The sequence below is a fragment of the Lolium perenne genome, chromosome 2 (assembly GCF_019359855.2).
Source record: "Lolium perenne isolate Kyuss_39 chromosome 2, Kyuss_2.0, whole genome shotgun sequence".
Classification (NCBI taxonomy): domain Eukaryota; kingdom Viridiplantae; phylum Streptophyta; class Magnoliopsida; order Poales; family Poaceae; genus Lolium; species Lolium perenne.
The window spans coordinates 27527768-27541076 of record NC_067245.2 but is presented as its reverse complement, the minus strand read 5'-3'; the positions used below and the strand labels follow the sequence as shown (position 1 = coordinate 27541076).

Sequence of the window (13309 nt, the reverse complement as noted above, 5' to 3'; positions counted from 1 at the left end):
GGGCTACACAAAAATAACAATGTGTAGATCTGAGTATTGTGATTCAAATCTCTGAAAAAAAATTAGACTTTGTCATTTTTGTGTACCTTAGAAGAAAAACATTTGTAATTAAGATTTTGTACATTAGTGGGATACATCATCAGCTCATTGTAGAATTTTATTACATGATTCTTTTAAACACATAAATATAATTTTTGATTTTTTTAAGGGGATAAAAGCATTGGTGCCTAGGATCCAAAATGAAGTCTACGCACAGAATCCTACGGGCTGATGTGTCAATCACAAATTGGCCTCGAAAATTTAGTCGGGGCAACTACTCCAGGGAATTTACAATCACACAGCCTCCACCTTTGCTCGTAACAAAGTTTCCGTGACATCAGCCCGTAAGTGTTGGATTATCGGGGTTAAACGAAGCATCGGCCTCCGCTCAAATTGCTACTCCGTAACATTTTTCTCAGATTTACCATTTCAATCAGCAAGAGAGACCTCCGCGATACCCATTTTCGCCATTATGTCCCTTTATCTACCGGACAAGACCATCATAGCAATCGAAAAAATCATAAGAGGTTTCCTCTGGAAGGGGAGGAAGGACGTTCAAGGGAGGCCATTGTTTGTTTAGTGGCGTGGGACAAAGTTTGTGCCCCTAAGGAATGGGGTGGGCTTGGGGTCCCCAACCTCAAGATGATGAACTTGGCAATGAAGACCAGATGGTTGTGGCTCCAGCGTGTGGGCGATTCCAAGCCGTGGAAGGAACTTAACATACAGGTGCCCAAGATGGCGAGACAGCTCTTTGAAGGAGCAACCTACTCAGTGTTGGGAGATGTGGCGAACACTTTCTTCTGGACGGATAACTGGCTTCCGGATCCAGTGAGTTTGTGTCAAATCTGTTCGCGACGGTACCGAGGAGTGCTCTCAGACAGCGACGGGTCCGCGACGGCCTGACTGGGATCTGGTTAGATGACGTTCCTCCGGATCAGGGAGTATTGGCTATCAGGGAGCTGTTCCAAGTAGCAGCTGACAGATGTTACCCTCACTGAGGGTGTGGATGACGCTTTCCGATGGGGCTGCGAGCATGGCTATTCCTACTCTGCACGATCATGTTACCATGCGATGTTTGGAGCTAGGGTGGAAATGGTTGGCGCTGTACAGATCTGGCGATCTAGGGCTCCACCCAACTGCAGGGTTTTCCTTTGAATGGCGGCCACAAACAGATGCTGGACTGCAGATAAATTGAGTAGACGTGGCCTCCCGCACCCGGCGGCCTGCCCGTTTGGCGACCAGGAGGTTGAGACGTTGGATCATCTTCTGCTTGGCTGCGTCCTGGCGCGATAGGTCTGGGCAACGTGTCTGAGATGGTGGGGTAAGCTCCATTGAATGTCATAGGCTGACACGAGTTTCGTCTCTTGGCTTCAAGCGAAGCATGGGGGTCCGGGCAAGGACCGAGATCTCTGGACGGTTGTCACTCTAGTTTGTTGGTGCTTGTGGCGCCACCGGAACGACATCGTGTTTGAAGGCGTCACTCCATCGTTGGGCGCGGCAGTTTCCTGGATTTCCGACGAGGCAGAGCTGTGGCGTGCTGCTGACTGTTCAGAGGTATCCTTGTTGACGTGGATAAGTGGAGATGTCGCGAGTAGTCCAGTAGAGTGTGTGTGCTATCTCTCTTCGAGGACAGCGTGGTGTTACACTCTTTAGCGATTGTGCCAAGAGTGTGTTGTATAATGGCATGTGAGCCCTTCTTCTATAAATCTGGTACGTCTCTCCATGACCTCGTATCCTGAAAAAAAAATCAGCAAGAGAGTGTCCTTTTTAAAATTCTACTCTACCTCAGGACCGCGTGCCGGTAGTACCAGCCAGCTCCCGTCTGCGGCCGTGCTCGACTCGTCGCCGGTTTCGCCCGCGTCCTCGTCACTCCCCACAAGTAGCCGAGTGTCCAAGATAGTTATCTCTGTGACTCTGTCTATATATATGCCGCGGCCTGCAGCTGCAAACCACATCAAACCAAGCCAAGAAGCCACGACTTTCTCTGATCAGTGTTAGTCATCGCACCGTTTGATTAGAATATAGTATGGCGGAGACCAAGGTAGCAGCGGCGGCGGCGGGTCCGGTGGAGGAGGAGAGGAGCAAGACGGTGGTGGTGGTCGGCGTGGACGATAGCGAGCACAGCTACAGCGCGCTTGAGTGGGCCGTGAGGTACGTGGCGACGGCCAGCGAGGCAACGGAGCTCGTCGTCGTCCACGCCAAGCAGGGCTCGTCATCCGTCTTCACCATGGGCGGCGCCGGTACGTCAACCCCCCTCTTGAATCCTTCATCGTTCCGTCTTCCGGTTTGGAATTCACCTGCTTGATGGATCGGAGCAAGCTCTGACTGACTGACTGACTGAATTCTGGGGATACGATCATTTTATTTCAGCCGTTGCCGCAGACGTGTCGGGGTACGTGGAGGAGGACCTGCGCAAGAAGGCCGATGAAGTCATCGAGAAGGCGCGCAGCCTCTGCGTCGCCAACTCGGTAACACCCAACCACCAATTCCTCCGATTCTATTTCTCGATCGACAGAGAAAAAATGTACTATTGTAATAAGATCATATATCATATCACATTGCACTGTTGTACTGCAACAAAATTCGCAGGTGGAGGGTGTTGTGGAGGTGATGGATGGGCAGCCGGGGAACGTCATCTGCAACGCGGTCGAGAAGCACGGCGCTGATATCCTTGTCGTCGGCAGCCAGGGCTACGGCGCCATCAGGAGGTAAAGCATTTTGTTGCTTTTGTTCTCCATTGATTCTGCAGGTTTAAGCTGAGGAACTTCAAGCTAATGGTGATGGATTTCGACTGAACTCCTGCCTGTTTCAGGGCATTTCTTGGGAGCGTGAGCGACTACTGCGCCCACAACGCGAACTGCTCGGTGATGATAGTGAAGCAGCCCAAGATCAAGAAATGATCGCCATTTGGGACCGGTGTGGGAGATCGTGTCCGATTCCAGTATGGACATTGTGCCGTTTGCGTGCCAACGCACTGTATCCCTACTTAATTACTACGTACTTCATCCGTTCTCAAATAAGTGAACATCTAGTTTCAAACTTTGTCCATGAAAGAGTGTACTTTTATGTTTTCAATGTATTTTAAATTAGCAAATGTTGTTTCTCTTTTATTGCACGGAAATCAAACCCAATAATATTCAGCACATGTTATCTTAATTTTGTACATGCACCTAGACCATTGGGAGTGAAATAATTAAAGAGGAGAGAGATGTTGGATGCATCTTTTCAATAAAAAAATTCGCTTCTTTTACTAATTTACCTTAAAAATTCTGCACGTCTACTTATTTGTGGACGGAGGGAGTAGTATTGAATGTTTGCTCATTCGAATGTTTGTATATCAGTGCTTCGGGTTCATTTTCTGATACGGAGTATCATCATCATTTGCTCTCTTCAAGAGACTCACCATTCCATGCAGACCTTTTCTGTGGATGTAGCTATTGATTTGGATATATATAATATATTGATACTATTGATTTACTACTGTATGATGTGATTGTTCTCAAAAAAATTGGTCAAACGTTAAAAAAATGGCGTAAGATAAAATATAGACCTTTTGAGAAAGATGGAGTGGTACCCTCTAAAGGAACTAGTGTGATTATCGTGTGAGGAGCACTAGAGCAGTTTTCTCGCTTGGCAATTTATTGAACAAAATACAAAATGAAATAATTGGTGACGGAGGTTCAACTAACCATCATATTCTAGCGGCAGGATCTTCAAAACTATATATCAGATTTTTATATGTTTCGGTGAACTGTTTATGTAGTAGTACAACGAATGCTTGCTTTAACAACCATGTTTTTCCACCCATTTCATAATTCATTATCAATATGAAGTTAGACACATCAAAGGTGGGATGGATCTACGCATTATGTGGGTACCTCACATGTCATATGTTGCCCTTTGACACTAATTTATTCCGTTTCAATAATTAAAACCAAAATATGCACAGCAAAAAACAAAACTCGAGGTTTCTCTCGATTTTTTCCAATATTTTTTCCTTGCATAAGGCAGTAGGAAAGATCATTGTTTCGCTGAATTGTATATTTTTTCAAGATTTTTTTCAATATTTTTTCCTTGCATATGCACAGCAAAATACAGTACTCTGAATTAAAAACAGCAATACACGCATACCGAACTACAATAGCACATGGAAACATGTATCATTAAAAATTCAAAAGCATAGTTGAGTCCAAAATCCTAGGTAAAAATTAGTGTAAAACCATGAAATTAAAGATCATATTGAGAGTAGCTTAAAAACAGTAAAATTAGTGTAAATTGCAACAAAGTAAAATGTTGTTGCCAATTATTTATATATACATTTTGAAAGCAGTAAGCATCAAGTGGGTTGTTTCTCAGTTCTATTTATTTTGACGGAATCACTCTCTTGATTTAAGGTTCCTTCACCTAAATAACAACGAATAAGAATGTGGTTTTTTGTCATTTATGTCATGAGGCTGCATAGTTCCTAATTTTGTGGGTAAACAAAACATACCCATCTAGGAACCCAACAATATTTAGAAAAATACGAAACAAACAAAATGGTGAAACCGGATAATTAATCGGATGCTCCTATCGAGAGTAGTTGCTTCTTGGCTGCCCTGCCGGATCGTGTTTGTGGGTGGACGACAGTGGTGTTTGTCAAGGTGTAGTCTAGCCCAAGGACGAAGCTAGGAAAATAATCTAATGGGTCCGCCTTTGTAGCATTGGTATCATCTTTGCTGATAATCAATGTTTAGTGATAAAATAGTGAAGAATTTTCATAATCCATTGGTGTCATCTGACACCATTACCATACAGGCAGCTTCGTCCTTGGTCTAGCCCGTTTTGATTCTCATATAGTTCTGTTGTGTGCTTCCTATATGACATCTCAAGTGAGCTTCTCTATCAGCCAACACCCTTCCTGCTAGGGCGAGGATATGGGGCCCTCTTTGGTGGTGGAGATGAATGGGGCCTCGTCGAAGTCAAGCTTACTAATGTAGACGAGGGCTTGGTCTTTCAGCTGGGGTCCTTCTATCACATCAAGATTATGCATCCACCTTACTTTGGTCAACAGTTGAATCGGCTACCAAGGACTTCGCCAATTCCAAGTTGTGATTTATTTTATAATTATGTTCACTTGTTTTTTCGACACACATGTATTGTTCTCCTCATCACTTCGCATCGGATTCGACAATTTGGGCTTTATTAATTTAAGCCGGGCTTAATGCCTTCTTTATAGAGATTGTTTTAGACTTAACTGAAATATCGTACCACATACATTGTACTTTGCCAGCAATACAACACTCTTATTACAAAATGCAATAGACAAAACCCCAAAATATGCAATGGACCCACATGAAAACACCGTGAACCTAGTCTGAAAACGTGGATGTTCAAATTTATTTTTAAATAACTCTACAATAGAAAGTAGTGTAAACTACAATAACGCACAATGTTGTTAAAAATATCCAATCAAAGACCTTCATGAATCTCGTCAAAACAAACGCAATTAGGAGACCAGATTCCCATTTGGACATCAGGTTTGAGAGTGCCGACTTTGACGCTCCCGTTGAGAGTACGGCTTTCTGAAGTTCCAAAATCGAGTTTACAAGGGCCAAGGTCTTTTCACAACAACAACAACAAAAAAGATGCCAGCGTCTATTTTGAAAGATTTTGAACTTAATAGATCGTAGTAGTAGTCAGGGGCGGAGCTACAGTGTCCGTCTGGGGTCAATTGACCCCGACGACTTGCGGCCATTCCCTTGCAAACTACAGCCTAGTAGTAGTATATAAATAATCCTTGTGAAGAAAGCAATTGACCCCATCGCATCGGGAAATACAAAGGAGCTCTCGGGTGCAACGCACCCCCATACTTGGAAAAAATTTTAAAAAAAGTTTTAAAAATTTTAATTTTTTTTGGAAATCAAAGATGATCAGGTATTGTACCTGAAAAAAAATATTTTCCTAGGAAATTACTTTTATTGTATCCTGGGTAAAAAAAACAAACTCGAAATGCCCCATGACTAGGTACTATTTACTTTATTTTTGTCATAATTTTGTCTTTTTTGCCCTGGAGTCCATGGGAATCATTTCGTGTCCAAACATTTTTTTTACGAATACAAACTTGATCATCTTTTATTTCCAGGAAGATTCAAATTTTTTTTTTGACTTATTTAAATTATTATAATTTTTTTGGTCTATATGTCCGTTTCGCCATGGCATCAGCTTATAATCCGTGAGGTAAGTGCAAAGCTCTAGCCCAATTGTGGCCCAGTAAACCCAGCAAGTAGCACCTGTAAGTTGCAAACCATCTCTCACCAATCTCCATATCAATCATTGGATCAATCGCTTGAGAAAAGGCTCACTTGTCTTCATTCAGTCTCCATATTTCAGTACTACAGTATCTCTTACCTATCTGGTAACGGATAGTTTAGATGCATGTTAGTAAATACGAGCTATGAATTCAAGCTATGGGTGGAAATAAGCTATACATAATAAATTAGTGCTACATTTTTTTATAAAGAGGGGGGGGGGGGGGGGGGGGCAGAATACAACTTTTTCTTAGGGCATTACTGTTGCTTGTTTATCTTGATCCCGGCGACCTTTTTTCCTTGCTTCGCTCCTGGTAGTAGTCAAATGTGTCCAAATGGGAATGCCCGTCCCTAATTATAAGACGTTTTGGTAGATCAATTTAGCCTACCAACACCTCTTGTAATTTGAACGTAAGAAAGAAATAGAACGCAGAAGAAGAAGAAAAAACTCAAAGTCCACATGTTAGAAGAGGGAAACCGAGCACCAGAATCAAGTGTCTTCTGTTTCTGATTATTTCCCCGTTCCCATCCTCGACACCTCGTCAGACCGTCTTTTTCTAGGGACCTTGTCACACCAGCCGAGTGCATCCATCAGGCTCGATCAGCACTGAGCCACTGACTCGGTTGTTGCCGTTTGTGGTCGTTATCCTTATCCAGCAAGACGGAAGTTGCAGAGCATCAAGACGGAGTAGTAAAACCAACAAAACGGACACAAAACCGGGGCAACCTCCTGCCGTCTCTTCCCGCCACCAGTATTCAGTAGTATCGACTCCTACGCCCCTGGACCGCCGCAAAGCCCCTCCGGTTTCGCCCGGCGCGCTCTCCCATACGCTGATACGCGATATAAGTATCACCTCGATCGCGCTGCTCCCAAGTCATAAGCCACACACACAGCAACCTGACAACTAGTGCCAACCAAACCAAGAACTTCTCAGATCAGTTTCCTTGCATTGTTTGCCTGCCATGGCGGAGACCAATGCTGCACCTGCACCAGCGGCGGCGGTGGCGACGGAGGAATGCGGTATGAGGAAGACGGTGGTGGTGGTCGGCGTGGACGACAGCGACCACAGCTACAGCGCGCTCGAGTGGGCCGTCCGGCACGTGGCGGCGGCCGCGGGAGCCGAGCTCGTCGTCGTCCACGGCAAGCCGTCCGCCTCCTCCGTCGTCACCTTCGGCAGCCCCGGTGCCGGCCGTAAACCCCTTTTCTTTAGCTCGATTCCGTCCTTCGGGCCGGGATTTTCATGGTGTCTGATGATTCGAATTTTTCAGCAGGTGCCGGGGACGTGGTGAGGTTCGTGGAGGCGGACCTGCGCAAGAGGGCAGAGGACGTCGTCGACAGGGCGCGCCGCCTCTGCATCGCCAACTCGGTAACAGCCGCTACCAACTCGCCGCATTGCTCCGTCGAGAGAAACAAAAACATTTCTGGAAAAAAATTACTGGGCTTATACGAATTGCATTTCAATGACAGGTGCACGGCCTGATAGAGGTGATCGAAGGTGAGCCGAGGTACGTCCTCTGCAACGCCGTCGACAAGCACGGAGCAGATCTGCTTGTCGTCGGCAGCCATGGCTACGGCGCTATCAAGAGGTAATTGATGTTTGCCTCCGTCTCCCTTCGTGGTTTCTGGGACTCAAGCTACTGGTCACAGGGTTTCATCTGATCTCTTGCTTCTTGCAGGGCTTTTCTTGGGAGCGTGAGCGACTACTGCACCCACCACGCGCATTGTTCCGTCATGATAGTGAAGCAGAATAAGCCCAAGAAATGATGATTGCCACTTCCGTTGTCAAATCGTGTCATTGTGTGCTGAGCTCAATGTATCCATGAGCAATTATAGGTGTTCAGCCCTCTTTGGAACACAGTTATGAGCAACTTATGTCAAACAGATGTACAGACATTATCGTAAATTTGCATTTTCAGCATTACACAATAAAAAGTTTCCAAATGTATTCCAGTACGACCAATACCATTACATAACCTAAGTAAATGCTCATCATTAAGAAAGTAAATAAATCTCAAAAATCCAACAAAATAAGTTCACAGAAATATCATGCATGAACCTAGAATAACGGAACATGTGGAAAGTACTTTGACATAGGATTCAGAAGTTGACGAGGACAACAAATATGCAAGTTATTTGAAGACCATGCCTCTATTCTCCCACCGCCTGGAGCTGCGCATGAGCTTTATTCTGATTTGGCCTGGAAAAGAATGCAATTGGATCAGTATAACAGTAAGTCAGCTCAGAAGCAACAATAAGTCAGCACCACAAATAGATAAAAGAGCTTTTTATTACATCAGGAGATCGGGAACGTGATGGGCTCCTGCTTGGGCTACGTTTCTTTGGGCTTGCTGCTACACCATTGGCAGGCTGAGCAAAAACGACTTTATGTAAGTTCCCAAGACAAAATTAACAAAAAAAAAGGGTTCAGAATACTTACAGATGCATTAGGGGACATGGATTTCGCTGGTGATCTGCAAAAAGGTCCAGAAACAACAGAATTCAATATCCAGAATGGAGCCTTAACAGCTTGATTCCAAGAACCTCGGTGCCTCCCAAGCATTGAAATGGCCAAAAGCAAATGAAACAAGCTCAATGAAATTAAAAGCAATCAGTTCCAGATGTCAAAACGTGCAGTATTATAAGTGTTTTGTGTTAAGTTTGAGCATATATACGCTAGAACAGCCCTCCAATTTGAAGCCTGTGAAGGAGCCAGGGGAGTTCAATCCTCGCGTACTCAAATCCAAGCAAGTCATAGAGCCGTCATGGTCCAAACCATCGAGCCTTAAGCTACTTCGAGAGTTCCAAAACAATCCTCTATGCCCAAGCTCTGATGTAATCAGTTACAGTACATTAGGTAAAAAACAATAGATGATTTTTAGCTTCCAGTTCAGCTCCCAGTTTATTACCATACCTCGGTCAACCAAAGGAGCTGGTGCAAACTGACCAAATCCCCATCCTGAATTTCCTAATACGCAATCCCTAGATCGCCGCACAATCCCTCATCTAAGGAGAAAATGATTCGAGACTTTAAGAAAACACCGGACTAGCCAATTCAGTTAGACAAGAAACATGTGACACCAGAGCGTGATAAGATTGTGACAGTTTCCAAGCAATCAGATATTTAGTATGCCAATAGTAATCCATTTACACAATGAAAAATAAATAGCATTGACAAACCCAACATGCCAAAGCAACAGGGTTATCACTGCATTGGTACCTTGTAACAAGAACAGAAGTTGGATGAATCTTTTGTTGACAAAGATTGTACCGTTAGTAAATTTTAAGATTTTCAGAGTATTATTTTCAAGTTTCAACCAGAGCATACTTTGCGCAGATGTGCCAACATATCAACCAGCATTTGGTTATAAGAAAAATTAAAGTGATGTCCGTATTTTTTCAACAGTTATTTTTCTTGGACTGGACGATGGGAAATTTACTTCAGCCCCAGGTTACCTTGATGGAGAACGTCCCTTTGACTCTGCTGGTGAATGAGAAGACACTGATCTCGACCGAGATCTTGACGCTGAACGGCGTGAAGGTTTTTTCTTTGGAGACTTGCTGAAAGTATATCCAATTTTGATCAGAGGCTATTTACATTATGCAGGGCAAACAGAATGTGATCAAAGCCTGAGGCTAACCTTGGACTCCTGCTTCTGCTGTAGCTGCGACTTCGGCTTCTGCTGCGGCTTCGTGAATAGGAGCGGCTGTTTTTGCCAGCATACTCCTTCACCTGCAGAAAAAAATATTGCAGTGCACCAGTTAATTTCATATAACAAGCCAATTACCTAAACTGAACTACATATAGACATATGAGTGTACCCTTATAGGCGCCCGAGAGAAGGCGTTTTTAAATTCAGTATCATCAAGCTTCCTTATCTGCAAAGCATTCGTTCCAAAAAAATATTTCTTCTCACTCCGAAAAAGAGGACACAAGAGATCCAAGTACTCGAAAACCACATATTCAACAATATTAAGTATGTGTAAGAAAAATCAGCACTCCATAAAATGAAAATTAGCAAGGCAGCAGAAGTGACACCAAAGAGGCGTGAAACTTACAGCGTACTTCATATCATCATAGTTTGTATAATCAACAATTCCTATTGTACCTGTATTAAACAATGATGTATGTTAACAAAAGGTAGCAGCAACATAGCACATATAACTACACTGAAAGAACCATCGTTACAACGACTTCTTTAAACCGAAATAATGGCGTACTGCAAATAACTAGATCAAATGCATTAACAATGAGCCTTCTTTTGTACTAAGATTGTCAATGTTAGTGCATATTAGGAACACTCATATGCTAGAGGAACCAATGCATGAATACATTGTAAACCTTTGTAATGTGATACGAAGAAAGATGTCATTGTATCACAATTTACCATAAAATATTAAGTAGAAACAGAACTACAATGGAATCTAAACCAGGCACTAAAAGCAGCTGAAGTGATTTAACTAATAATGCTGGCAATTAATGTATGAAACGTGAGAAGAGAACTGCAGCGAGGACCCAAAATTACTCACCACCACCCTCACGATACACCTCAGAGAAACAAACATCACCAGCCTTTCTCATATGGTCCTGACAAAACATTTGGAGAGCTTCAGAGAGGGGAAGTGGAAAAAAAGATGATAACATGAAAGAGGGCTGGAAAGTGACAAATATATGGTATTGCAATATTTCTGCAGACCTTCAGATCCTGCCATGATGCAGAAGAAGGTAGTCCAGTAACCAGAACTGCCAAAAGGTGTGCACATGAGTTTAGTTTATCTGTTTATATAGATGGAAAATTTGAGCAACCAGTATCAGAATTAGGTATTTTGGCATACCACGATATTCCGTGTGCCTAGAGACACCACCACGGCGTCCTCCACCACCACCACCACCAAAGCTGTTTGGGATGGATGAAGAGTTAGCCCTCCCTCCATGTGCAAGTTCAACCTGTGCATAGCAAGGATTAGACATGTGAACCGAGAAGAGCGAGCCGCAAAACTCACTGCACCTACCCTCAGCCGGTTCCCATCAAAGTTATAGCCATCTCGACCATGAATCGCATCTTCAGCATCACGGGGATCTTCAAACTATATCACAGAATTACAAACGTTATGAGTTACGATATATTGTACACTAAATCAAAATAAAATAAGCAGCTTCTGAAAGAAAGAATGTATCAGTTCACACTAATTAGGGCAAGCAAATATGAAACATAATGAACAAGTTACCTCCACGAAAGCAAAGCCAGGCGGCCTTGGGGGGACCTTCAAGTCAATTTCGACTATCTTTCCATACTGCATGGAAAATTTTCAAGATTAGATATGCGCACAGAATTGGAGTAATAAAATTCCAAATTGCAGAGCGAATTAGGGGCTGCGAATGATTTCCTAATAGTGAATGCCATCGATTTTATTTTGTATTTTTTCCTTTGATTCAAATGAACTGAAGTGTTACATTAGAACTACAGCTTTCCTATGTTCCAGGAACAATACAGTAAGTACACCTGAGTCATAAGTATTTCACACTCTAGCATGCCATTATTTCCTTATATCTTCAGGGTAGATAGAGTGCATACGAACAGGATATACGCACCTTGTAGAATAGATCTTCCACCTCCCTCTCCCGGATATCCCCGGGGAGGTTCCCGACGTAAATAGTCCGGCTCCAGCGCCTACTCATCCTTCCTTAAGCAACCTATAATCCAAAAGAGCACCGTCAGCACTAGAAAGATGATTTACTCAAGTGCAGAATCCAGAAACATGAAGCAAAACATAGTGACTAAACGCAACAAGAACAAATTAACACGGCGAACGCGTACACAGAATTCAGCCCACGAACCCTAGAACGCCGAGAACTGAAGCGGGGATCAAAGCGCGAGAGGAGCGACTACAGATCCACAAACCGTACCAACCTACCCCCGAATAAACCGTAACAAATTCAATACAAGAACACACTAATCAACGCGAGAAGAAGGCAGAGGGTAAATCGTACCGGAGGAGCGGGGAGCGGCGGAGGGCTGGGCTTGCGCGCACGCCGTCGTCGCCGGCGACGGAGGGAACGGAAGAAGATAGGGTTTACGGCTTTCGCTTTGACCACCCGAGCGCAAGGACAAGCAGCGGGTTTGGTCGGTCCGCACCGCTATGTACACGGGCCCCCGTAGCAGCGTGAAAGTAACGGGAGCGGGCCGGAGTCCTGGTTGAGTTCGAGTTGGGCTGCACCTGGCCCTGTGATCCGGATGCGATTAGGCCTGTGAGCGATGGACAATATGGTTTGGACACGGGGTTCCTTATTATTCCTTTTCTTAGTTTTTTTTTTTTTTTTGTGCGATTCAAAAAGCTTTATTGATTAATTGATAGACAATCATTCCTTAGAGTATCTGCGAGGAAGCCTTTATAATTGATCCATAGGCACTTCCTCCTATCAGAACTAGCTTGTTAAGTGCATAAGTGGGCTACTCGATTTGCATCTCGCCTAATGAAACTATTGCTACAGTTAGAAAAAAGCTATCTTATAATCTGCTATCCCCTATAAATAGCCATGATCTCCGATTGGTTCGACCCATCTCCACTGCAAATATTCGCCACCTCCTTTGAGTCACTTTCAATTATGACACTTGTGTATGCTCTCTCCAATGCACGCAAATCTATAAACGCACATACATATTATCTCCATGAACGCCTCCAAATGACCGAGTGTGCAATTAGTACAACAATTGATAAACTAACTAAACCGAAAAAAAAACCCTCTAAAAAGAATAAGCCAGAGAAAATTCGAAACAATTTTCTAGAGCATGTGTGGTCATCATTTGTTAGGTTATCACAAACAGTTGTAATGATAATTTCATAAAATTGATATTTGATGATTTTGAAAATTGAACCACGTCTAAGTGATAAAAAAATTATCATGGTGCGGCCTATTCAAATGGGATCCTTATCAACCTTTAGACTGACCATGCAATTTTAGTTGTTCTGTTTTTTTAGA

At 43.5% G+C, this 13309-nt stretch overlaps 3 protein-coding genes across 6 annotated transcripts; 2 read left to right on the top strand and 1 right to left on the bottom strand.

The window, feature by feature from the left end:
- Positions 1 to 1844: 1844 nt before the first annotated feature.
- On the top strand, positions 1845 to 3133 carry LOC127331558 (uncharacterized). The gene is made up of 4 exons (XM_051357736.2): positions 1845 to 2279; positions 2410 to 2507; positions 2629 to 2747; positions 2852 to 3133. Exons 1-4 carry the CDS (start codon positions 2066 to 2068, stop codon positions 2937 to 2939), a joined length of 519 nt encoding a protein of 172 aa, XP_051213696.1. The 5' UTR covers positions 1845 to 2065; the 3' UTR covers positions 2940 to 3133.
- A 4064-nt stretch (positions 3134 to 7197) lies between these two features.
- On the top strand, positions 7198 to 8288 carry LOC127331557 (uncharacterized). 2 transcript variants are annotated; one of them, XM_051357734.2, is made up of 4 exons: positions 7198 to 7512; positions 7599 to 7696; positions 7798 to 7916; positions 8007 to 8288. In XM_051357734.2, exons 1-4 carry the CDS (start codon positions 7293 to 7295, stop codon positions 8092 to 8094), a joined length of 525 nt encoding a protein of 174 aa, XP_051213694.1. In that variant the 5' UTR covers positions 7198 to 7292; the 3' UTR covers positions 8095 to 8288. The 2 variants fall into 2 exon arrangements, with proteins under 2 accessions (XP_051213694.1, XP_051213695.1); XM_051357735.2 differs by having other exon boundaries at positions 7199 to 7512; positions 7602 to 7696.
- On the bottom strand, positions 8224 to 12467 carry LOC127331556 (serine/arginine-rich splicing factor SR30). 3 transcript variants are annotated; one of them, XR_007869867.2, is made up of 15 exons: positions 12320 to 12467; positions 11921 to 12022; positions 11557 to 11622; positions 11341 to 11415; positions 11164 to 11275; positions 11025 to 11071; positions 10858 to 10915; positions 10387 to 10436; positions 10150 to 10206; positions 9969 to 10060; positions 9784 to 9888; positions 9242 to 9333; positions 8768 to 9157; positions 8623 to 8697; positions 8224 to 8527 (listed from the first exon to the last, which is right to left on the bottom strand). XR_007869867.2 is itself a non-coding variant. In XM_051357732.2 (14 exons), the coding sequence occupies exons 2-14, from the start codon at positions 12005 to 12007 to the stop codon at positions 8513 to 8515; spliced, it is 873 nt and encodes a 290-aa protein (XP_051213692.1). In that variant the 5' UTR covers positions 12008 to 12022; positions 12320 to 12467; the 3' UTR covers positions 8224 to 8512. The 3 variants fall into 3 exon arrangements, 1 of the variants encoding a protein (XP_051213692.1); XR_011751471.1 differs by lacking the exon at positions 8224 to 8527 and having other exon boundaries at positions 8617 to 8697; positions 8768 to 8801; positions 9003 to 9157; XM_051357732.2 differs by lacking the exon at positions 9242 to 9333 and having other exon boundaries at positions 8768 to 8801.
- Positions 12468 to 13309: the final 842 nt, after the last annotated feature.

Excerpts from the sequence above, each read along its gene's own strand:
- LOC127331556 (XM_051357732.2), bottom strand. The coding sequence starts at position 12,007 with ATGAGTAGGCGCTGGAGCCGGACTATTTACGTCGGGAACCTCCCCGGG. Across the intron at positions 11,416-11,556 it reads CTGGCTTTGCTTTCGTGGAG|TTTGAAGATCCCCGTGATGC; the intron begins GTAACTTGTTCA and ends TCTGTGATATAG. Across the intron at positions 9,889-9,968 it reads AGCAGAAGCAGGAGTCCAAG|CAAGTCTCCAAAGAAAAAAC; the intron begins GTTAGCCTCAGG and ends ATATACTTTCAG.
- LOC127331558 (XM_051357736.2), top strand. The coding sequence starts at position 2,066 with ATGGCGGAGACCAAGGTAGCAGCGGCGGCGGCGGGTCCGGTGGAGGAG. Across the intron at positions 2,280-2,409 it reads CTTCACCATGGGCGGCGCCG|CCGTTGCCGCAGACGTGTCG; the intron begins GTACGTCAACCC and ends ATTTTATTTCAG. Across the intron at positions 2,748-2,851 it reads GGCTACGGCGCCATCAGGAG|GGCATTTCTTGGGAGCGTGA; the intron begins GTAAAGCATTTT and ends TGCCTGTTTCAG.
- LOC127331557 (XM_051357734.2), top strand. The coding sequence starts at position 7,293 with ATGGCGGAGACCAATGCTGCACCTGCACCAGCGGCGGCGGTGGCGACG. Across the intron at positions 7,513-7,598 it reads CGTCACCTTCGGCAGCCCCG|CAGGTGCCGGGGACGTGGTG; the intron begins GTGCCGGCCGTA and ends CGAATTTTTCAG. Across the intron at positions 7,697-7,797 it reads GCCTCTGCATCGCCAACTCG|GTGCACGGCCTGATAGAGGT; the intron begins GTAACAGCCGCT and ends TTTCAATGACAG.